This window comes from Lepidochelys kempii, chromosome 1 (genome assembly GCF_965140285.1).
Source record: "Lepidochelys kempii isolate rLepKem1 chromosome 1, rLepKem1.hap1, whole genome shotgun sequence".
In the NCBI taxonomy this organism is placed as follows: Eukaryota; Metazoa; Chordata; order Testudines; family Cheloniidae; genus Lepidochelys; species Lepidochelys kempii.
The window spans coordinates 153966792-153992278 of NC_136380.1; the positions used below are offsets into that span (position 1 = coordinate 153966792).

The 25487-nt window shown below is 41.5% G+C and overlaps 2 protein-coding genes across 5 annotated transcripts in view; one reads left to right on the forward strand and one right to left on the reverse strand.

The window, feature by feature from the left end:
* The window catches only part of USP9X (ubiquitin specific peptidase 9 X-linked), a 654895-nt gene that overhangs the window by 311993 nt on the left and 317415 nt on the right, over positions 1–25487 (forward strand). The gene's annotated exons all lie outside the window — the stretch shown is intronic.
* Positions 1–25487, reverse strand: part of MED14 (mediator complex subunit 14) — a 53035-nt gene that overhangs the window by 12248 nt on the left and 15300 nt on the right. For 2 of the 4 annotated variants that reach the window (XM_073358568.2, XM_073358546.2), the window contains 15 exons: positions 23008–23119; positions 22116–22241; positions 21279–21357; positions 19358–19517; positions 18745–18939; positions 16337–16471; positions 15795–15871; positions 11654–11814; positions 11420–11566; positions 11227–11318; positions 10138–10290; positions 5529–5798; positions 2604–2747; positions 1269–1380; positions 380–511 (listed from right to left, as the gene is read on the reverse strand). In XM_073358568.2, coding sequence (XP_073214669.1) covers positions 380–511; positions 1269–1380; positions 2604–2747; positions 5529–5798; positions 10138–10290; positions 11227–11318; positions 11420–11566; positions 11654–11814; positions 15795–15871; positions 16337–16471; positions 18745–18939; positions 19358–19517; positions 21279–21357; positions 22116–22241; positions 23008–23119 — 2095 coding nt within the window. The remainder of the gene's footprint in view (positions 1–379; positions 512–1268; positions 1381–2603; positions 2748–5528; positions 5799–10137; positions 10291–11226; positions 11319–11419; positions 11567–11653; positions 11815–15794; positions 15872–16336; positions 16472–18744; positions 18940–19357; positions 19518–21278; positions 21358–22115; positions 22242–23007; positions 23120–25487) is intronic. The other 2 variants (XM_073358557.2, XM_073358577.2) reach the window with 2 other exon arrangements.

Genomic DNA, 25487 nt, shown 5'->3' on the forward strand with positions numbered 1-25487 from the left:
ATCGTTTTGCTTAAAGTTGCATTTTCCAAGAACGTAACTACAACATTAAGCGAGGAGTTACTGTACTTAATTTTCAATAGACTAGCAACACATCAAAGTAGTTGAAAGCATCTGTATGGCTATAATTACCAAGAAAATCCACATCCACACAAACTGCTATTTCAATTGCTAAACACTCATTATTCCAAACAGTGTAAATTTCCAGACCTGAAGAAGAGCTCTGTGTAGCTCAAAAGCTGGTCTCTTCCACTAACAGAAGTTGGTCCAATAGAAGATATTACCTCACCTACCTTGTCTCTAAGTCTGCACAGACAGGGCTTAATTTTAAGAAAGTTTATTGTTCATGTCAATATAGAGGTGTACTATTACAAGAACTCACCATGTGGGCTGGCAAAGTTAGCTGTTTGTCCCATTGTTATTCCAAGGGAGGAAGGTGAAGGAGTTGGACCAAATGATGCTGGTGATGGAGCTCTCAAAGCACCACTAGGGGAGCTTGCAGCATGCAGATTTCCTAATAAAGGTAGCCAGATACAAACAGCAATTCATTGTTTCTTCCTACTTTTCCTTCAAAAGCTTGAGTAAACCAATAGCAAAGAAAAATCAGAAAAAAAGTGCTCTCTCTTTTTTAGAGACATGTCATACTAGTCAGAGTTATCTTTACCCCCAGAAGCTGCATCTTGGACATGAATCAGCAACCATGATACCAATTTATTCAGTAACCAATCCTTCTTCAAAGGCAAATGTGAACTAGAAATTCTATAGTACATTTTACATGTATAATACATGACATTCTTAGGCAATAGGTATAACATTTTTCCTTGTTATAGCAGGCGCATCAAACTAACTACAGTTAAGGTTGCATAACTATTTCCAATTTAAGCTCTGTTCTCAGGTGCTCATAACTTTCTGACGTTTACACTTAGTTTTGGTCTCCACCCAAGTGTAAACGTCTGGGAGTAGAAAGTTGAAATAGCCTTTTCAGAAAAGGACCTCTAAAAGTGAAGCTGTTTGATTTGATCAATTTAGGAGCCTGTAAAAATAATTACCTGTTATGCAAGCACAGTAAATGCCAATTAAGGAAGCATGGCTGAAGTTCATGTAAAGCTCACATGCAGTGTAGCTAAGACCAACCACACTGTGCATGCCTCATAAGTAACAGAAAGTCACTTTATGAGAGAAGTATGCCGTAAATCATACTATTCTTGAGAATATAAAAAGCGTACATTCCATAACATCTATTGCCAATATAGAATTGAGAGCCATCTTACCTGGTGACTGTGTATGCATCATGGAAGGAGATGGGGTCACTGTGTTGTGATAGGATGTGGGTGGTGAAGTAAGAGGGTAAGCTCCTGATGCTCCTGCCTGTTTTGCAAATGGCTGAAAGTGTCAACACAGTAAAATGGAAGTCTTCAATGATTTCACACTGAATCTACTAAGTACTAATGTTAATAGATTCCGCAAAAAACTGATGGTAGTTTGATATCAGATCTGTCTAATCAGCTTAACACCATAGCATCCAAGTCTTCAGACCTCCTTATTCAGGGCTTGTTGCTTTGTTCCACGGTTTTTGAAGTCTTCACTCCCTTCCCTCAAATCACATAAACACTACCTTTACACATCTCACCCTCTTCTTCACTTCCACCCTCCAAAGACCAAAAATCCAATACAGGTCCTCAGGTTACCAAAAAAATCTTGTAGTTTAAAACCACATTGTCTCCCCTCAATTACATGCTCCTTTTCTGTTTTAAATAAGACATGTTGAATGGTTCTCCAGATTGGCAGTCAACATGCTATGTGCTATCTATAATGCTATCTCAAAGTAAATATACATTTTAAAACATGAATAAATCTTCCAAGGGCTATTTCAAAGCACTATAGTTTATACCAGGGGTCTCAAACATGCAGCACGCGGGGCTATTTCCTGCGGCCCACCAAGCAGCCCGCACCCTCCCCACCCGGCCTACCTCCAGGCCAGGGGTGGGCAAACTACAGCTCGTGGGTCACATCCTGCCCGCAGGATTGCCCCCTGTGGCCCCGCGCTGCTCCCTGAAGCGGCCGGCACAATGTCCCTGCGGCGCCGGGGTGGGGCGGCAGAGGGCTCTTTGCATTGCCCTGGCTTCCAGGCACCGCCTCCTGCAGCTCTCATTGGCTGGGAACAGGGAACCACAGCCAATGGGAGCTTCAGGGGAGGTACCTGGAGGAGCAGCAAGGTAGCACACGGAGCCCTGTGCCCTCAAGTCCCCTCCCTCCCCTGGACTGTAGGGACGTGGTTCCGGCTGCTTCCCGGAGCAGAGCAGCACGGGGCCGGGGGCCAGGGGTTGGAATGGGGGCGGGGAAGGGGTGGAGTGGGGGCTGGGCTGGGGGCAGCGAGGGGGGGGGGTGTCATTGATGCGGCCCTCGGGCCAAGGCACTAGTCCTCATGTGGCCCTTGTGGTCATTTGAGTTTGAGACCCCTGGTTTATACTCGCTTCTCATCTGCTATTGCCATTCCTCTCGGGGAAGACACAACACATACATTTTTCTAAAAAGGTAGGCATAATTATGGAGAACAATGGAGATACAGTGTAACTTGTGGTTTTATTATTTTGCCTACATTTTACCTGTTGCTGTGATTGTTGGGGCTGAAGTTGTGATATCAATGAATCCATCATGTCCCCCCCAATAGGGGAAGGCGGATTATCATCCTCATTTACAGATCGTCTTCGTGCATCCTGATTGCTGTCAACAAACATGTTCAGGAATGTCTGTGGATATATTTGATTATTATAATTTATTACATGCCTCTAACAGCAACTCTATACTTATAACTGATCTAAGCATCAATAGCAGAAGTGTATGTGTGCTATTTATAACTTATTCGGTTATCCCTAGATTAAAATATAAATTCCATTACTTGAAATACAATTCACAAGATCAGGAAGTCAAAGACCAATTTGGCTACAAAGAAACTGTTGCTGTTCGCCACTCTGGCAAGGTCACCCTCAAAATTCAGTAGCCTTTCATACCAATCTCCTATTAAAAAGGTAGTAAATGTTTTAAGCAACTCCGGTTTTCTAGATCAGTACAAGTTTATTCCCATAGAAGTTTTGGAAAAACAACCCCCTTCCTGTTAAGTTCTACTGGCTTGTGCCAAACTATTATCAAAAGATGGAAATCTACGTCTCCAGCCCTCAAATACAAAAAATTGACTCCAGGTTGGTTAAATCAAACTCAGGAAGATCTATAACATTTGTGAAGCCAAACAGCTCTCAGAAGGTTTAAAACTTGAAGGAAACCATTAACCAAGAAATAAAATAAGGTACATAATAATTAGAAGTAAGTGTATAAGAATCATCACATACTAGTCACTGGAAAATAATTTTATAGAGATTCTGTATTTAGATAGGACCATCAATTGAGATGTAGTTGTACTTACAATTTTGCAAGTGTAAAAATTATCTTTATAACAATTCCCTTTTTCACCTCCTCAACTAGAAATGAACCCTTTACTTAGAAGGTATCCTCAAGAAGAAAGTCAAGTAAACTGGAAAGGAATCTGCGTTCCCAGTGTCCCCTGACCAACCACCAATTTCCTAGAAGGCTTTGAAATTTTTGTTTTTTAGCCACTTGGCACAGAAAAAAGACAATGAATTTGACTATTAAGGATATCAAATATTTATCTGAAAAGAGTTTCTAGTGCAACCAAAGGACATTTATGCACAGCACTAATTTCAGAATCTATGGCTTATAAAAAAACAGGAATAAAAAAAAGGGTAAGAGCACAGCTAGTCCCTGGAAGTTTCTTAAACAAAACCACCACCAAAAACCCACCACACTTCTGGAAGATACAACTTACTTGGAGGAATTATGATCAAATCAGCGTGTGTCATTTCAAGAGATTCTTCTCTTCTTTAAAGAAAGACTCTACAATATCAATGAGTGCCCACAGAACCTTACTTAATTTGACCAAAAATAAATCCAAACTTGTTAACCTACAGAAATGCAGGCATCCAGAGAACTTTAAACTCTGCCCTATGGTATCACTAAGCAATAATCATACGATTAAGGTATTTTAGTGTTGTTGGTCCTGGATTATCCTAAACTGATTTTTACAGTCAGATTTTTCTCTCCCCCCAACCCATTCCACATATTACCCACACAACCTTAACTCTGTGCAAACTGTTCAATATCTTACCATGTTTGGGTTGATTTTAAAATGGTAAAATCCTTGAGGTGTATTTTACTAATTACTGATATGTACTTTCAACCATAATTCCATCTGAACATAGGGAAATTCTTAGGCAAGCTTTCTCCTCCCCCAAAAAATTTACATGATCAGTATAAAAATAAATCCAAAGAGAATGGTACCATGAGAGATTTCTAATGATATGAAGCATCAGCCTTAAAATTAAAAACTTTAAATTGCCATATTCACTTGTCTGCTCTAGCTGCTTTATGCTATTCTGGAGCAGTGCAGAGCATACTGGCCAGTTAAACTGCATTTTGAGCTGCTTTGTTTTTATTGCCAGAACAATAGAAAGTACTGGGAGTTTACACTTCAGATTCCCCCTTGCATCTCCCAATATACCCTGCACACACCCCCAATTCCTCTTTCCCTCCTGCACACCCCCATTTTCCTCTCTCTCTCCTGTACCTCCTACATTCCCCTACACACAAGCACACCAGTCTTCCCCCGCCTTCCTGTCCTCTTCCCCACTACAGACCCCTACTTCCTCTCCAACCGTCTGTGTAGCTCTGGAGCAAGGGCAGATGTTGAAGAAAAATATTTAGCACTAGTGTTCATTCTTTGCCATTAATTTTCATAACTGAAAGTTTCTGTCAGAGGCTGGTGCATAAAAATCTTTCAGAAAATTCAGAAACTGCCCTCTTTAAAAATGGCTGCCATTCCCATTTCTCAGTAGGACTGAAGCATAGGTGCCCTTTTTCAAAAGGACCACTGCCTCCCACTGTTTCCAGCGAGAGTCAAGCCAGCCATCATCTTTAAGAGCAGCCTCTGGCTTCAGTCCTGCTGAGAACAACGGGAGACTACAGCCTTTTCAAAGAGGGCAGTTTTACATAGACTTTTCTGAAGTAGAAAATTATCCATCAGGCCCTGCTGAAGAAGAAGCGTTCAACTATGAAGAATGGGGAAAAATTACCATTAATCCTAAAAAAGTCTTTAAACGTAGCTTTGGCACAAGATTTCAGTGAGGCTTAGGTATGAAAGAAGCCTGAAGTGTCTGCATGATTTCATTATTAAGATCATTCAGGAGCAAAAAAAAAAACAAAAACAAAAAACAGTCTCACATTGAGAGCTAAGTTTCTTGTTGGACACATTTTGAGTTAAAATAGATTTATACTAATTAACCAGTTTACTTGTAAACCAGAAAATTCTGTGCTCAAAAAGAGTAAGTGCTGTAATTTTGAGGAGATACAGTGTATTCTTCACATATAAATTGGCTTTAAATGAAAAGTTCATCTCAATCTGCACAATGAAACCATGAGTGATGCTTCCATAAGACGCCAGAAAACACAAAAACAATTACCTTTAGTCCTGGTGCAGGGTAAAAACCTTCAACTATTTTACTATTGTCAAAAAGACTATATGCTCCATCACGTATTGCCACCACCCCACGGCTCCGGCAGTAGATGTCAATGCAGTACATATTCCTAAAAGCCAGCCTGATGTGTGTGGGTGACTGAGGCAAGATTGAGAAACACTGATAAGCAATGTTGATGCGTTGAGTCAGACCCAGCATTGGCACAGTTGGAAGTTTGTTGATGGCAACTAATGGAGCCTGAGTATCAAACAACACCTGCAAGAGAACAGACGTTGAGAGATCAATTACCTTCCACAATCAATCACAGAGTCTATCTTTAAGGATCCAGGACTAGTCTACACTACAAAGTTAGGTCATTGTAAGCCACCTGGCATAGATACATGCACAGCTGGATCAAACTTAAATTTGTCTCCCACCAACATAACTGCCCTGTTACAGCGACACAGTAATACCACCTCCCCAACTCAAAGTCAATGTACCGAGATCAACACAAGTGAAAATGTAGACAATGTGTTATTTATGTCGACCCTAACAGTCCTCCAGCAACTGTCCCACAATTCCTGACACTGACCACCCTAGTCACAATTGTGAACTCCACTGCCCAGAGATCACAGAGGCCCCGCCCTTAAAGCCCTGAGAATTTTTTAAATGCCTTTTTCTGATTGTCCATCTTGGCAACTTTTTAGTTCTCTGCAACTGCCTAGATCACCATGCCAGCTACACATTCCAGCCACACTCCAGCTTGGAGTCAACAGCAGATATTGGATCTCCCAGGCCTGTGGGGAGAAGAGACTGTGCAGGCACAGCTAGAGACCAGCAGCAGAAACACGAACATCTAAAAGCAGATTGCACGGGGGATGCAGGTAAACAAGGACCAGCAGCATGGCCACATGAAAATGAAGGAACTGTGTCAGGCCTATCAGAAGGCCAGAAAGGCCAGCCGTCGATCCAGCGCTGAGCCACAGACCCGATGCCTTTACAAAGCCATACTTGGCAGATATTCCATCACGGATACCTCTGAAGAGTCCGAGACACAGACCCCTGCTGTGAACATGAAGGATGAAGAGGAAGCAGGTCTTGAAACCAGGGGGGTCAGTTATGCCGTGAGCCAAGACCTGTTTGAGACTCCACCACAGTCCAGTCAGTCCCACCAGTTAAGCATGGGTGAGCCCAATGAAGGGAAAGGATACTTGGGAAGTCTGTAAATATATGTCCCATTATGGTCTTAGCTCTTCCTGCTAAGTTGGAATTGCCATCAACTTTTCATTAATTTACTCATAGTAGAAGAGGTAGCAGCACAACTGCAGAAGGCAGTGCCATCTGCTTTTCACTCCCCGGTGGAGTCAGGCAAAGGGGCCACGCAGAGCAGTTTGTTTATGTCCACAGGGATGTTCCTGAGTGATTCTGATGAAACTTTCATGGAGATACTCTGCAATCCTCTCCCAAGGGATGGCAGCCTTATGTCTTTCTCCACTGTAGGGCACTCTCTCACACCATCCTGCAAGGACTCCAGCGGGCACCGCTGCAGTACACAGGCTAGCACAACCAGGCCCTGGGGGCTTCAGGACACGAGCAGCAGCTGTGCTCTCTGTGCTCGTTTCCCTCAGGAGTCAGGTGTCAACCAAAGTCACTGCCACCTGTGGAGAATGGTGCTAGGACTCAGTGCCTTTGCCCTATACTCAATTTCATGCAACCAAACAATTCCCTCCCCATTTCCCTCACCCCTGGTGGGCCATACTCACCATGCCTAGTGCTGTAAATGGCGCCATGCACAAGAACCCACAGCAGAAGCGTCAATAAGCACGTCTTGTTTACAACTTATGGGGAAGAAGGGAAAGGAGTTCTGAATCTTAACTTTCACTTTCCATTGTGACTATACTGACAATGGTACCTCAGTGTGTTTTAATTACAGCTGCTGCTATTCTGGTCTTGAGGGGTTCGCCTTCTACACTCACGGAACACCTGAGCCAGATAAGAAGGAGAAAGAGGAGGACTTTGGATGACATGTTCAGTGAGATCCTGTAAGCCAGTGCTACATCAGATCATGAACAAACAGCTGGGAAAAGGAAAAAGTGGACAGGCAAAAGACCCAGGACTCCCAGCAGAAAAAGAAGAGGGAGATGCATCAGGACATAATGGGCCTTCTCCAGAAGCAGACACAGATGCTGCAGATTCTTGTGGACCTACAGGTTCCACAGTCACATGCTCACTTCCCTTTGCAGTACATAAAGAACTCCATTACAGCACCTCCCTACACCCCCCTCAACATTCTCATGTGGCATCAGGGGCTGCATCCATACCCTGAATCACTCCATCCCAGGTGACATTAAGGACAACCACAACTACACATTAAGTAACCTGTGAGATCCACAGCTGCCCTATGCATAGGTAAAATGGACATGAACGTTCTTTCCCTTTGTTAAGCTTTATTCCATTATTAAGTTCTTAACGTATTTACTTTTAAATTGCACAGAATTTTTTTTGCACTAGTTTTCTTACTGAATAAAACTATTTGGAAAATAATTCATCTTTATTATTAGTGCCCAATTTATGCTGCAGAGTGCCTAGCAGTTATGAAATCACCCACTTACTTGTTATTGTACAATGTGACAACTCATAGGATCAGTCAAACAGTGTAATAATCATAAATGTACTAGCACTGCAAAATTAATAGGTGCATTGACAGTGTTATATTCATAGATGTGCACGACGCATCACACAATTCCTAACAAGCCCCAAAACAGCAGGCTAGGTAGAGCACAGTATACCACAATACATTACTGTGGCTCACTGTTAAAATGCACTTTCATACTCTCTCTGTATAGCTCTGCCCTTAGCTCCAACAGCCCGTGTCTGGCTGTTCAAACTCAGCAGACAGCCACTCCATCCGGGCAGAAACATTCCCCCTTTGCTTCACAGTTATTATGCAGGACACAGCAGGCAGCTATAACCAATAGGATGCTTTTCTCACAGAGATCCAACCTTGTGAGGAAACACCACCAGCATCTGTCCCTTCAATCTACCAAAAGTGCATTCAACTGTCATTCTGCACCAGCTGAGCCAGAGCTGAATCTTTCCTTGGTACTGTCCGGGGGAATGTACGGCTTCATGAGCCAGGGGAGCAAGGGGTAGGCTGGGCCTCCCAGGATCACCACTGGCATTTTAGCATCATCAACAGTAATCCGCCAGTTGGGAAAGAAAAGTCCCTGCTTGCAGCTTTCTGAACAGTCCTGGGTTCTTAAAAATGCAACCGTCATGCACCTTCCCTGACCAGCTAACACTGATGTTGGTGAAGTGCCTCCGGTGATCCATCAGTGTTTGCATAACCATAAAAAAAAATAGCCCCTTTTGTTGATGTACTCTGTGGCAAGGTGGTCTGGTGCCAAAATAGGGGTGTGTGCGCTGTCTATTGCTCCACTGCAGTTCAGGAACTCTGTGGCTGCAAATCCATTAATTATATCCTGCAGATTGCCAAGAGTCACAGTCCTGCACAGCAGGAGACGATTAATAGCCCTGCACACTTGCATGACAACAGCCCTCACAACAGATTTTCCAACTTCAAAATGATTTCCCACTGACTAGTAGCAATCTGTCATTGCACAATACCATCACCACCACTCCCTTCTCCACTGTCCGTGCTGCTCTCATTTTGGTGTCCCTACGCTGGAAGGGTGGATGAGCTCGGCACACTCAGCCAGGAATGTGGCTTTGCACATCTGAAAGTTCTGCAGCCGCTGCTCATCATCCCAAACCTGTATTACAATGTGATCCCACCAGTCAACACTCATTTCTCAGGCCCAAAAGCAGCACTCCACCATTCGCAACTGCACTGTGAACAGCACCACCAACACTGAGTTGGTTCTCGCTATATCCCACAGCAATCTGTCAAAGAAATTGTCACATTCCCTGCTGATTCAGTTCTTCTTGTGGCTCCACAACTACCAGATTGAGTGTCCTGGGCTTGCAACACTTATGGCAGTAGCGCAGAGATGTACAGGGTCCATGCTTCTTTTAGAGAAGGCAGACAGGGAGGAGCACTGCATGGGTTCATAGGATTTTATTATTTTTTTTTAAAAGGGTGTGAAAATTATGGGATATAGATGACATTATGGGATGGAAACAGATGCACACTGGGAAGTTGACCCCTTGCTTCCAATCACCCTGCATAACTCATTTCTACTCCCCCATGCATTGCCAAAACTTCCCAAAATAGTGTGTGCTGGCCAGTGGCGGGTTGCACACTGGGATACCTACCCATGGTACACCACACTGTGCATCGACACAAGCAGCACAGATGCAAGGAGCCAAGAATGCATGTGCACAAGCGATATGCCAACTGCGATGGCTTCATGCCGGTGAAACTTGCATGGACCCAAGTTTATAGTGTAGACATGGCCTCAGAAGAAAAATCAAGTCATGGAGGATAATGAGCCCATTACCTGCTCTTCCTCAATCAGCAAGAACTATCAGTAATTTATTAAGGGTCAGATTCTGATACCCTTGAGAAAAAACCTCAAACATCAGAATCTGGCCTTAATTATCTTACACTTTTCTAAATTCTATCTTTTCATAAAGAGAAATAAAATACAGTTACCTGTAATAACTGAACCACATTTGGTGTTTTATTGAACATCTCCTGGAGCTGGTGTAGGATGGTATTGTGACAGTTACTGCAACCTGAATTTGGGCCAACTGTTCCCAATGAAATGTGGAATTTTTGATGTATGGAATTCCACTGAATGCTGATCTAGAACACCAAGAACACAAGAAATCTTAGAAACTGAATAAAATAACTAGATCAGATTGCAAGTTGTGAACCAGAAACTGAGAATTACACATACATAAATATGAAAGTAATTGAAGTCAAAATGCCATGAAGAAAGTTAGTATAGCTTTCTACAAAAGCGTGGGGTTGGATTTTTTGCTAAGTTTATCTAGGAAATCCCCATGAGGATAATTAGCAAGAGATGGGGGGAAAAGGCAACTATAGAAAGAAATTAGGCTATTTCCTTAGTGTGTTACTCAGAAACCAGAAGCCTCATTTGACCAAAAAGGGGTGAGATAAGGGAACTGGACTTGAGCGCTTGATACTTCAATATCTACAAAACAGATGTAGTTGAGACGCACCCAGCCTCACCAATACAACACACAGACGCTATGATGGGTCAGGCCAATGTGTAATGGCAATGTTATGCAAAATCCAGTGGGCTATTCGTGCCATTTATGGAAAGTAACTAACCATGACAATACACGTTCTACATGTGCAAAAAAATGCTCTAAAAACCCAGGTTAAAGAGAGCCATGATAGGTCCATGTGGCATTGAAACAGTCCACAGTAAAATGGGGAAACGTTTCATATGACTCCTTTTTAGATTAAAAGTAGAAAAAACATTAAATTTCAGAAGTTTTGTCAGAGACTTCTTTTTTTTTTTGAGACAGCATTCCATCCATAACTGTCCTCCTGGTATTTAACAACATACCAATTATGCAAATATCTAGGCATCCAGCAAGTTAATAATGGTCTGCATCTATTACTTATAGCTTCCCTACTTTTATTAATATGAATTTTTTACTGTTATTTTAATAAGGTGGAGGGCTTTTTGCTTAAGTTCCAAAAGCTCTGAACCTGTATAGTTTCTGTTTTCAAATGCAGCTTTAGAAGTGTACTAAGAGAGTTACTTACTGAGCTTCCCTTGGTAGTTCCATAACAAAGGATAAGCTTGCGGTAGTTATAGACACGAACCTCAGAGAAAATATTTAGGTGGTTGGGTATTTCTTTTGAGGAAGGGGAAAAAATAAGAAGGTACAGTGAGAAAGCTTACATATTTATATAAGATGCACCAAAAGTATAAAAGGAAAGGAGAATATTTTTGTACCTGGCAAAGATCGTGCAAACTCCAGCACACATTCATACAGTCGAGCAATACTGTTCCAATCATTGAGGAACATCTCAACAACTTTTCGACCTCCAACTGGTTCAGACAATTGGTTTTCGTAAGTCAGGTAGACATGACGTGTTGGTCCTGCAGTGTCAATAATGATTAGCATTTGACAGAGAACATGGTAAAGAGAAAGGAGTTAAATCTGCAAAATATTTCTGCAAAACTAACCTTGTTCCCTGGAAGATGTGCTGTTAAGTGGACAGTTCGCAAATATCAGCTCAGCCACCCATGTGCGGTTATTTCTACCTTGCAATCGGAAAGTGCAATCAAGGAGAGACCGGTCCAGAGCCTTCTGGGTTTCCTCACTTGTACCTTTACATGGAGGAATTCTGTCCATGAAGAAAAGAGTGCACAGTTGTACACATTACAGTTCCATGAGTGCATAATATAGAATACATGTTAAAATATTTTCCAGAAAGACATGTAAATAACTTTACTTGAAAGAAAAGATGCTCTGCAGAACAACAAATGGAAGAGAACTGGGACTGGAGAAACGAAGCCAGGTATTTTATTCCTTTCAAGAACTGTATCGAACTATGAAATGCCAGTCTTACAATGCAAGTAAATCATAAGAAAACGCTACAAGACATTGTTAAATGAGGGGAAGATCAGCCTCAGATAGATCTACAATCAAAGCTGTTGTCAAAATAATTCCTCTAAAAGGAGCTCAATTCTGCCCTCCTGGCTAAAGTAGAACTTTACTGATGAGAGACTTCTGTAGAGAGAGTAGTTAAACAAGGTCTTTGTAGGAGTCTAGTGTCAACTTTGATATTTTATTACCCAGGCCACAAATTGGGATCCAGTTTCCCTTTTAAAATAAGTCTTCATTCTAAAGTCAATATAACAAACTTGGCTAATATTTTAATTCCCAAAAATATATTCATACACCAAATAGTGATGAGCAAATTCAGAGAAACCCCTAGAGCAGTAGTTCCCAAACTTTGGGTCACAACCCCCATATGGGATCATCAGAAGATGGGGTCACAGTGATCCCTATTGTGCGGAGGATGCTATTTTGCTCCTCACAGCACGACTTTGCGCGTAGGATTGCCTGGCGTCCCCTTTTCAACCGGAACACCTGGTTGAAAAGGGATCCTTGCAGCTCCGGTCAGCACTGCCAACCGGGCTGTTAAAAGTCCGGTCAGAGGTGCTGTGCGTCTAAAGCAGGCTAGTCCCTACCTGTCTTGGCTCCACGGTGCACCGCAGAAGCAGCCAGGACATCTGGCTCCTGGGGGGTGTGGGCCACAGGGCTCCGCACACTGCCACGACCTCCAGCACAGGCTCTGCACTCCCATTGGCCGGGAACTGCCAGAGCCTCCTGGACCCCCCCACAGCTTAGGAGCCAGACCTGCTGGTCGCTTCCAGGGTGCAGTGTGGAGCCAGGACAGGCAGGGAGCCTGCCTTAGCCCCGCTGACCAAGGGCCGCCCAAGGTAAGGCTGCACCCCAACCCCCTGCCCTAGCCCTGAGGCCCCCTACCCAAACCCAGAGCCCCCTCCCACACCCTGAACCCCTCACCCCCACCCCAAAGCCTGCAACCCCAGCCCAGAACCCATACCCCCTCCCTCAACCCCACAACCCCCTCCCACACTCTGAATGCCTCGGTCCTACCCCACCTCCAGCTGGAGCTCCCTCCAGCACACCAAACCCCTCATCCCCAGCCCCACCCCAGAGCGCGCAACCCCAACCCAGTGTCCATACCCCCTCCTTCAACCTGCAACCCCCTCCCACATTCCAAATCCCTCGGCCCCACCCCCCCAGCCTGGAGCCCCCTCCTGCACCCTAAACCCCTTATCCCCAGCCCCACCCCAGAGCCCACACCCCAGCTGGAGCCCTCACCCCCTCCCACACCCCAACTCCCTGCCCCAACCCGCACCCTGAACCCCTCATTTGTGGCCCCACACCGTAGCCCGCACCCCAAGTTAAAGCCCTCATTCCCCCTCCCCCCCCCTGCACCCCAAGCCCCTGCTCCAGCCCAGTGAAAGTGAGTTACGGTGGAGGAGAGCGAGGCACCAAGGGAGGGGGAATGTAGTGAGTGGGGGCGAGGGACCTTGGGGAAAGAGCAAGGTAGGGGCAGGGCCTCAGGGAAGGGGTTAAAGTGTTCAGTTTTGTGCAATTAGAAAGTTGGCAACCCTATGTGCATGCGAGGTCACAATGCCTGGAGGATGCCATTTTGCTCTACAAAATAGCATCCTCTGCACAGCATAACCTCACATGCACAATACTACTAGGTCACCCTGTGCAGTCAATGTCATTTTATAGAACAAAATGGCGTTCTCCACGTGGCATTATCTCACACATATGGTGCGTGCAAGGTCACCCTGTGAAGGGGACACCATTTTGCTCTTCAAAATGATGTCCGCCATGCTCTTTGGGCTCCCAAGCTAAAAAGACTTCATTAAAATGGCGTCATGCTGGCAAAAAGTTTGGGAACCCCTCTCCTAGAGGGACTTTAAGTTGATGTAACTTGCATCTTCTTTCCAACACTTGGAAAGTTAAAAGTTGTTAAAAGTTCACATGCCCTCTACAGTCCTTCTTTCAAACTTGCTTAGACTTCATATATCCCTTTGAAACATGAAATATGGGCTTGTATACACAGTTGTGTACTACTTTAACTATAGCTGTTTCTAAATCAGTAGTTAAAGCAGCACGACTTTAGGGTAGACATAGTTATACCAGTATAAAGGTGCTTTATCAGTAGAGCTTATTTTCATTACCAAAGTATGAAAAGGTTACATTATATTATACAAGAGGATTTTTTAAGATGGATATAAATCCTCTTGATTCAGGGTATAAGCTAGGCAATAAATGAGGGGGCTTAGGAAGAAACTTCCTCTACAAGCAGTTTCTCTCTTCAGGATTCCTCTAAAACAGCTCGTATTGGCCACTGTGGGAGACAGAACACTGAACCACATGCACCAATGGTCTGATCTAGCATGGCAATTCCTACATTACCAGCTTAAGCCATGACTACATCAGAGAACTCTCCTCATGAGCTATCACTACAGAGGTCACCTGCAGTTGCCTGAACCAGTTGTCTCTAGATATTAGGATCTGGGCCTACTGATGAGTATTCTCAGTGAAAAGTCCTCAGGTTAGGAATTAGCTTCCTTCCACTGGTCCATTAGAGCCCAAGTCTGTTGATCTTCAGAGCACAATACCAGGGACTCTTGTTAAAGCAATCAAGTTTTTGCTTGAGGACAAGTGATTTGAGATGTGGGGAAATAAAAATTGCTGGCTTCTACAGAACATCCCTTTTCTTTCACTTATTGAAAAAAGGTTTAAAATTATGTTAATTTCAGGTGTGCCAAAATACAAAAAAGGGCACACTTCAAATCTACAAAAATAAATGAAGAAGGAAGTACAGTTCAAGAAAACCATATACTGCTATATTAAAGCCTTCACCTGGCAGAAGGATGAGAAGGAAGCTGTTAAGAACTATGGGCTGGATGTATTAGTATAATTCACATTCCTGGAGAGAGGTACTGTGAAACGTCCCAAGCCAAGGTTCTAACCTCCCGATTGCTAAGAGATACACAGGAAACCTGGGCCACACGCTAGTTGTAGAACTGCAATTCCTGCCAAGGATGGTAGCAGGAGATGCTAAGTTAGCAAGCCATCTTTGGCTGGAACAAGGACGGACAGATCTTGGCTACGATTTTATCACAGAGGTCACGGAATCCTTGACTTCTAGAGACCTCCGTGACTTGAGCCTGCAGTGCCAGGGAGCTGCAGGGTCTCTCTGCCACCCGTGGTGGCTGGGAACTGCAAGCTCCGGGCCGCCGCCCACGTGCTCTGGGCCGCCGCCGGAGGCGGAGATGCCCCAACCTGAGAGCCACAGGAGGTGGAGGAACCCAACAGTTCTGAGCCTGGGCAGTGTGGGGACCCTGCAGCTCCCCATTTTGCCATAAAAGTCAGGGATAGGTCACAAGCTTCTGTGAATTTTTCTTTATTGCCCATGACTTTTACTAAAAATACACAACAGAATCTTAGCCTTACTTATAGCTGCTGTGCATTTGTCATGTTTGGAAGAGACAGAGACCATGCCCCTAAGCTGGTCAATTCTCATCTATGAGCAGACACCAGGACTGGCTGTTCCAACAATAAAGGGCAATATATTATTTTCCTACTCTTCCCCTCCCCACCACAGGCCACATTACCTTAAACGACTGGGGGTGTAAAATAAGCCATTGTTTAAAACGAAAATGCTTTTCAAAGTTTAGTGTTGCAAGGTGTCAAACTCTTTAAATGCTCCTTTTTCCTAATACTGTTCACGTACTTGATAAAATGAAGTGTATAACAATATCTTACTTTAATAAACGTATAGCATGGCTGAAGCCATCTCCTTCTACCTGTACTCCTTGGTGTGGAATCTCCATATTAGACAACTAAAGAAAAAGGAAGATTTCATTAAGTTAAAACAAACAAATTCATGCGGGAGAGGGGAGGGAGAGAGAGTGTGCACTTTCCCAAAGTGTGTATCTTGCTACAAGTGACAGTTTCACATTCTGAGCATGGAAAATTGAGAACACAGGGGGCCACACTACAATCTCATCTCCCCTTCACATCCCACTATCTCCCCTTTTTTCTCTTCACTGTCCCCTGTCCCTCTCCAGAGCATCAGTTGTGGCAGGGAGCCACAGCTGCAACAGGAGTAGGAGGACCATGCTCTAAAGCACTCAGTTGGCCCATGCAAACAGATTCCTGACATTTAGATGGAAAGCAGAGAGGACTAGAGAAAGAACAGTATGCAGGCATGTCGGAAGACATGTTAGCACATGCCCCCAAATATAGATAAATCAATCAGTTTGTATAAAGAAATTCCAGGAAAATTTTAATCTCATAATACTTACCTCCATACGAAGTCCTATAAATGGCATGTTTGTATCGCACATTGCTACAAGATGAGCTAGGACTTTATTGAAGGCACACATTTCTCCAGACCGTTTTGGTTTCTTAGATTCTACAGAACACGGATCACCAGACAGCTAGAATTCAAACAGAGAAAGATGATATGTACTAGCCTGTTTGGAATAAAAACGGTCACCCTGCAAAATGTGGTAATGCAGAACAAAACCTTGATCAGCTAATACTCATTGGGCACATATGGTTACTCTTAAGGGTTAGAGGACTCAATCGGGCTCATTGAAAAGCATTCTATAATTTTTTCTCACAGAACAATTTAGTGTTTAACACACTTTCCAACCTTCCTTGTGTAAACTAGTTTACTGTGTCCACACACAGTACTCCCCCCAAAATACTATGGGTCAACCTGAAGTACCTTTCCACATAGTGACAAGACCAACTCCTCAAAATAGAGGTTTTGGGACTTGCAATCTACATTACCTTACAATCCTTTAAATTCCCTCTGAATACTCACTTAAGCCCCAAGACTTCAACAAACCTCCTACTTACACTTCTTACAGATTCACTGTATCATTGAAATATTTGAAATACACTAGCTTTTGCTCAGTAATCACAGCATCTTATTGATGCTGCCTCATCCTTTCCCCTATCCCTTCTCACTGTCCAGTCACAGCCTCCTCATTGCATTATATCTGAAGTTAGTTTGTAACAAAGGAGCTCCCTGTGCAAACATCAGCAGACGACACTAAGGAACTGCAGCAAAAATGTAAAACACAACCCTATAAACAAGCACTTTAAAATATATAAGATGGTATACTTATAATGCATAAACATATTTGATATTTCGGAAACTAGAAAGGCTCCAGAACTGCCAAAATTATGTAGCATAGACAAGGGTCTAGTTAAGAAGAAAAGAAAAAGAACCCCCCACACAAACAAGAGTTACTTAAACACAACTGAAATAACCAGGAATCACCACAATCATCCTGTTTATTTTTAAATGAAATACAAAGTCACACTTAAAACATACACTTTACATATCTTTAAACATTAGGTCCAAGAACACTCCACACTTACGGTATTTACACTACAGTTAGACACCTGCAGCTGGTCCATGCCAGCTGACTCAGGCTGGCAGGGCTCAAACTAAGCAGCTGTTTAATTGTAGTGTAGATGCTCAGGCTGGAGCCCAGGCCCTAGGACTCTGAAGTGGAAGGGTCCCAGAGCTCCAGCTGCACCCCAAACATTTATACCACAATTAAACAGCCCTACAGCCCAAGCCAAAGTCAGCTGGCACAGGCCAACCACAGGTGTCTAACTGCAGTGTAGACATACCCATAGTCACATAGGACTGGGAGCTGAAAATTAATTTTCTAGATCTTGACCCTGCAGTGAGCACAACACAGACAGGCTCCTTGCAGGGGTCTCAGTGATGAGTTCAGCAGGACTTTGCCATGCAGATCTCATTGTAGGATTAAAGTTTTAAAGTTTCCATACCAAGAAATTGTATAGATGATCTTGATAGCACAAAGCTGCCAACTGAAATTGAACTGAACAAGAGCCCTTTAACTTTATTACCTTTCATATAGTCATCACATTTTTAACTGGAAAATTTACACTATATAACTCCATCATGTGAACTCAAAGTTCTTTCCATCTATTCACCATTTCTTGTAAAATATCTCCCTAAAAAACCTTCTACATATATTCAATCCATGATAACCCCAGGCAGAGTAGGCAAAGACTACTTAAAAAGGTAAATAGTTAAAACTGTATACATGTAAAAGCATAATTTAGGGTTACTAGACTCTAGTGATTAAAAACAGATCAACTATTTGAGTATCAGAGCCAAGTTTAATTAAGTTACTATTACTATTCCAATATAACAAATTAAATGTTGCCTTTATCTAACATCTACTTTATTTAAAATAAATATGTAAGCCCAGGTTGTCAAAACTAGTAGTAGTAAAGTCAGAATAACTCAAGACCCCTAATCTGTTTGTATAGCTGCTAAAACAAGGGAAGACCATACACAGTGAAAGGGTATTTGACTAAGGTCTCATCTACAAATGGATCTTATTATGGAATAAGGGAGGGTGTGTATTTAAAGCGCAATAACTTTACTGGAATAGCTACTGCAGAGTAGCTTATTACACAATAGCCATTCTGCTTCATTTCCCCATGTAGACAAGCCCTAATTGTTGTGAGATGTAAGCGACGCAACATTTCAAGTATGTCATTAGTAAAGCTGGCAGCGAGCCCCACAAGCTGCATTTAGCTTTGAACTGGAACAAATTAATCTTTTAGGTACTTATAATTCACCTACAACCAGACACCAGTCACAATCTGAAGGCAAACACAGGTTTAATGTCTGTTTCTATATGGAGGTACAAACCTTGCGCTTGGCACCGCCTTTTGCGTGTTTCCCACTTTTTGTGTCTAGTACCAACTCCTCTATGTTTGGTTTGAATTGCTGTAGTAAAAGTGCAGTAGCAGGGCTGTCATCTCCCTCAGGACAGCTCACAGAGAGAAAATGATTCTTGTACTCCAGTTCTGTGGGGTTGCCAGGAACTTCAAACATCTCTACCACCTATATTTAAAACAAAACATTCATTTTGAGAAGAACCTTGAAAAAAATTTTAAAAAAAAAGTATATATTAACTACATTAGGTGTTTTTCCTCTTCCAAAAACTATTTTGTCTCTTTCTAAAAAGATTATATTGTAGTAGGGAAAAGAACTCAGGAAGAGAAGGGAGACCAGCCTGCTAGGAAATAAAAAGAAAGCTAGAAGGCTTGTGGGGTAACAAAAACGGATTACATTCATACAAACCATATTGCTTAACAGACAGACACTCGGAGCTAGAGAAATGGGGACTAGACATTTAAAGCAATCATCACTGGTATATAGTCTAACATGCTGTATTTAACATTTAAAAAAAAACAAAAACAGTAGGTTATGCTTTTGTCTCCAAGCACAAAGTTCAGAAAAGTGTTTTCCAATTACTTACAATGTAGTACTGTGGAAGGCGAGTGAGTTTAATAAACAGTTTGTGCTTGGAAAGGTTTCCTACAGGATGGCTAGCATAATTAGCTAGCTGCAATGTTTCACTGGTTACTGTAGGTAGATGTTTTATAGACTGTTTGCATCGCTGCTGTCCAAGCCAAAACCTTCCATTAAAAAAGAAACAAACATTAGTGCTTTGAGTTTTTATGTATTAGAATGCTCCAAAACAATAAGTCATACAGGGTCACTATCAAATTAAAAGTTATATACAAAGTGAGGTTAAAGTTAATTACCCTAGACCAATAGAATTTTAAAAATTAGATTTACTTGTCACTATTTATGTTTATATTTTGTCTCCATCAGCTTAGGTAACGATAATTCAATTTCATTTATTTATAGTTCATTTCAGGCTTAGATTCTTACTGCTGCCACACTTGGATTTTAGAGACTACAGGGAAGTGTTCTTTCATTTGAGAACTATATTCAGTAAGATTTTAAAAGACTTTGCTGGAAACGTTTCTGTAGGATTACACAATTAGAGAACACCTTAGAAAACCCTGAAGGTTTTAGTGAGTTCACAGTGTGGCCCCTTCCAACTTTACCATGACCCATTAAAGAAAATTTACTGAAAAAAAAAATTATTCTTTCTTCAGTGTTCTGGCAAGCTGTGTCACTATTTTTTAAACAGACATTGATACTGCACTATTCTGTTGGTTTCTGCTATTTTCTAGCACAATTATATGAACCTGAAATTTCAGGTATGAAGGCGGCCTGACCTGCATAGAAGATATTACAGCACATTTATCCTAATATTCTGACTCCAATTCAGTTTTATATTTGAGATATATACAATTGGATTCTGATCACACAGGCAAGACAACAAGTCACAGCTAGGTCTGAGAATGAGCCAGAGATATAGAGTTTGATTTTCAGATGTACTGAGTATCCAGTTTCTGTGGTCTCCAGCTGGAGTTTTGGGTGCTTGGAACCTCTGCAAGTCAGGATAATAATGCCCAAAAGTAAGCCTGCTATGTCCTAATGGCTGTTTTAGAATAGAGCAGAGCTACCTCAAGGATTGCAATGCTATCTTGGCCTTCAGTTACAGGCCACAATTTGTAACACAGGAATGTTGATAATTTCCCAGGGTGCCAATAGAGTACAACTCTTACAGTAGTGTGCTGGGATTTTGGGGAGCTTCAGGGCAGCGGGGGAACAGAAGATCGGATTTTGTTTTCACATGGCTTTAAATTGTATTTGTACTATTTGTTACAGTCAGGCTTGGAAGGCTCTAGGGACATAAGGGCATATATTTTATTGAGTTAATATATTATTTGCTTAAAATTATTAGGTGCAGCAATCTTAGGGCTTCAGAGGACATCTAAATCTATAAGTTAGAACATACCTGAATGGTATAAACAGATCAAAACTGAAGTGCTAAAATAGTGGAATGCATTATGCAGACAATGGGCAACTCCTGTTGCTTCCTCTGCTGATACAAAGGAGAGATTTTTTTTGCAGCAGAACTAGTAACATTCAACTGGGTAAGAATGTGGGAGGAGGGAAATAGGATTTGGGGATACTGTGCAGGTCTGCACGTACGGTGAAATTTTGACCCTAATGAAGTCAGTAGGAGTTGGCATGGACTTCAGATGAGACAAGATTTCACCCATGCAGTGTTGCGAAGCCCAACTACAAAGGAGCTCCTTGTGCAAACTCACGTGGGGAGGGATTTTCAGACAGAGTGTGATAAAGGCAGGCTAGGAAAGGGCTACGGAGTCTACTCCAGCAGAGGGAGAGGAGATAGCCAGCACCCTAACTTACTTGCGATAGGGAAAGGATACGTCCCCCACAATGCTAAAGAACTTATTCTTACATGTTATAATTCATAATATGCAAGTTAAATGAATAATTCCAAGATCACTCACTTGAGCTGTTGAAGCCAAGGGATAATGCGTTTCATGTCATCATTGACTGACTTCTCTACGTCATCCAGTGTCAGCTGGTCTATAAAAATGTAAATATTTAAGTGAGCAAAAAGTCTAACATCTACTTTGTAAATAGTGAAATTTGGACCTCTGAGTAAGAGACAACTTCTTGTATTTCTGTCTAATTTGATACACATACCCACATTTTTATATATATATATACACACACATATATATATATATATATATATATATATATACACACACACACACACACACACACACTTAAAAGTGAGCAATAACTCTTTTGAAATACTACCCCAGCACAAAAAATTAGTTATACTGTTCTGAAAAACTAACCTATTTCCACTTTTCTCATACAATTTGAAACTTAAGTCACCGAACCTGTTAGCCATGCTGTGCTGAACACACACATACAAGAGCAGAATCTTAAAACTTGTTAGGTCACGCCAGTTGTTTACACAGAACTCTAAATATAATGTGCATTAAATCACTCCATCCAATAAAAGCACCATCCAATCATGATGAATCATACAAAACATGCAATTTAAACAAAGCCTAACTATTTAGTATGTATTGTAAAAGGATTAAGTATTCAAAATATCTTAAATTAATTGCAAATCCAGTCACATTAAGGATTTGTAAATTTATATACCTAATTTTAGACCAAGACTGCAACATTCACTCATGTAAGCCTTATTCATCTACATAGTTCCATGGAGTCAGTGGAATCACTCACATGAAGTTTACTCACATAAAGGAAGCAAGATTAGAGCCTTTATGAAGTATTAAGTATGACCTATTTCACCTACTTACCTATTCCATAAAGCATTAGTTGGAACATTCCAGAATGAAGATCTACAAAAATGTGAAGACATTCTGATCGATCACATGGCTCCAAAATTGGAACAACAAGAGTTGGAAGAGCCGTCTCAATGAACGCTAAATAAAAATTAAAATTACTACATTGCACATGACGTTCTGATCCACTTAATTAAACAATGGCCCATCACAGTCAACCAAACCTAGGATCCTAATCCTGCCAATCCATATCAGTAATCCTCACTTGTAAGTACTCCTACCAAATTCAGCAGGACTATTTGCACATTACCTCATTTCTCATGCAAATAAGGAGTTGCAAGAAAAAAGGCCCCTATGTTGAAACAAGGTTAATGCTGGAAAAGCAGCCAGAAAAGCAATTTATAGTTAAGGGAGAACAGTCAAATCCCTAACACCTACTAATAACAGGATGCATAAAGAACATTGAAGACCCTATCCAACTGCTATCAGTTTCAATAGGAGTTGGATCAGACATAAGTGCTCAATCCAAAGGCTACTGAAGTCATTGAAAGGACTTTTATTTCTTTTTGAATATAACAAGTTTCAGACTAGAAGACTTCAGCCCCTCCATCCAAAACATAATGCACTACAAACTTTAGCTTCTATGCTATATGTAAAATTAGATATTATCTGCTGGGAACACGTTAAGTACGTAAACTTTCCAAAGCAGCTATCAATGTATGATGACTTGAAACCATATCTTGCTGCTTGTGAATACATTTTACTTTTTTTAAAACTTATCATTAAGCTAAAAGAAGCACTGAGAAACAAGGAACTCAGAAGTGAGGGGGACAAAGATGACAAAACCATTTACATACACACTAAAAGAAATAAGATTAAACGTAGAAGTCATAACAAACACACATACAATTGTCATTAACATTGTAGCTCTTAAGGATGGCTTTCAGCTCCTGAAGTTTCTGATGAGATCTCGCATGCACGCTGTCTATTAAGAGTTTTTCTATTGATAAGTGGTCTATCTGTAGAAATAAAATTACAAGAGCAAGTTTAAAATAAAATCTAGGTACTACGAGAGGAACTTGTAATACATTTGAATAACACTTCCTAACTTTACAAGTGAACATTTTAGATTGGTTTACTGTACAATTCTCTGTGAAACTTAATACACCATAAATTTATACCCACAACTAAAGTATGTCTGGCCAACATCAAAATAACCTTAGCTCTGCCCCTAGTGCAGCAACTTAACACTGAAGGATAATTGGGGGAGAGACAACTAGAAGAACTTACAGCTTGTCTGCAGAGAAAAGATTCAAAAGTTATACTGGTATAACTGCCCATGTGGAAACACTTTATTTTGGAGTAAGAGGGGCTTTTTTTGGCTTAGCTTAAACCATTTCCAAAAAGACAGAAGCTAACCTGAAAAATGCCCTCTTTATACCAGAATAAAAGTGTGTCTACTCAGGGTTAGATCAATATAACTATAGTGGTTTAAATTCACACTTTTGCTAATACTATAGCACGTAAGACAAGCTCTCAGAAACAAATCTTACCCATCCATAACAAAGGGTTTCAACTCAGTGACCAATAGCAGTGGAACTCCTTCCTCATAATCACATATTGGATGACTCCAGTTTCTTCTACAACCATACAAAAACCACAACAAATATTGTACAAGCCTGCTTAGACAAACAGCTTACTTCAAGTCATCATTCTCCATTAAGACTCCATAGATTCATCTGTCTTAAGATTTTTGTTTTGTTTAGGCCCTTATTACTATGATGTCAATCTACCCAATGAGATTATTATGCAAACAATAAATACAGAGGGAGTGCGTAACTATGCATACAAGGTCTCTAGGCTCAGATCACCAAGTTAGAACAGTGAGATGAAATGAACCAGTGTGTGGTAAGTCATGAACTGAAAATGGCTTCACACATACCTCTATAAACTGCAGTCTTGTTTTAGGAAGGGTGCTCAAACACATGCTTGAGTTCCACTGATGTCAGTGGGACTTACACACATGGTGAAAATTAAGCGTGTGCTTTTCTGACTTGGGGCCTATATAATTACACTGTAAACTCCTTATATCTGTTATGAAGTAAGCCGGAAAGTGGGAGGAAGGTCATGGTACAGTTACTACATCAGTGGCTATCAGTCAACTATTGTCCAAACTTCTTAAAAGACTGCGGGGTGCAGAGTCCTTCATCCTTACAATGAAAGGGTTGACAGGATCAAGCCTTAGGTATGAAGAGAACAAAGAATGGAAGATCAGGGGCTAGTGTTACTTCTAGAGGGGCAGAGTTAAGGTTTGTTTTGTGCTGTAAAGATTTCCCACTGTAAGGATGTTCATGATGGTTTGAGAATCATATAACTAACCTGAGTTAACTATTTCTATTGCTTACTTTTTATGGTAAGCACTGGTATCAGCATGTCACAATCTGATTTAACAAGGAAGTTACAAAAGACTTAATTACTTAAAAATTCAGGGCAACAGAGGTTTGTTTCGCCAAACTTAACTAGTACCATGTCAATGGAAGTTACCAAAGTAAATATCGCACCCAAATAGGGATGAGGGGTATAGTTCTTTATTTCAGACCACTCTGACTATCCCCACATATTTTGTTAATTTAAGATCAGGGGCATTAGTAGATTAAAGATGCAATAAAACAGACCAGTGAGATTATCTACAGTTACTGTGCAGAATTAAGTTGTACATTTCTAAAAACTGAATATGTATTAAACTTTTAGGATAATACTTATAAATATAGGCCAAGGTTTTCAAACATGACTAGTAGTTTTGGGTGGCCAACTTGAGACACTCTGAAGAGGCTTATTTTCAAAGGCGAGTATGTGGGAACTCCTGAAAATTAGACCTTTCAAGATGTCTCAAGCTGGCCACACAAAATCACTAGTTACTTTTTAAACTCTTTGCCATAGTTTCCACCACCCCTTTGTGATACAGTAAGTGAGGCATTCAGAAATTTTATAAAAAGAAAAGAAGTACTTGTGGCACCTTAGAGACTAACCAATTTATTTGAGCATGAGCTTTCGTGAGCTACAGCTCACTTCATCGGATGCATACTGTGGAAACTGCAGAAGACATTATATATATAATGCATATAATATACATTATATATACACACAAATCTTGGGAGACAGGCCAGTCCTTGCCTACAGACAGCCCCGCAACCTGAAGCAAATACTCACCAACAACCATATACCACACAACAGAACCACTAACCCAGGAACCTATCCTTGCAACAAAGCCCGTTGCCAACTGTGCCCACATATCTATTCAGGGAACACCATCACAGGGCCTAATCACATCAGCCACACTATCAGAGGCTCGTTCACCTGCACATCCACCAATGTGATATATGCCAT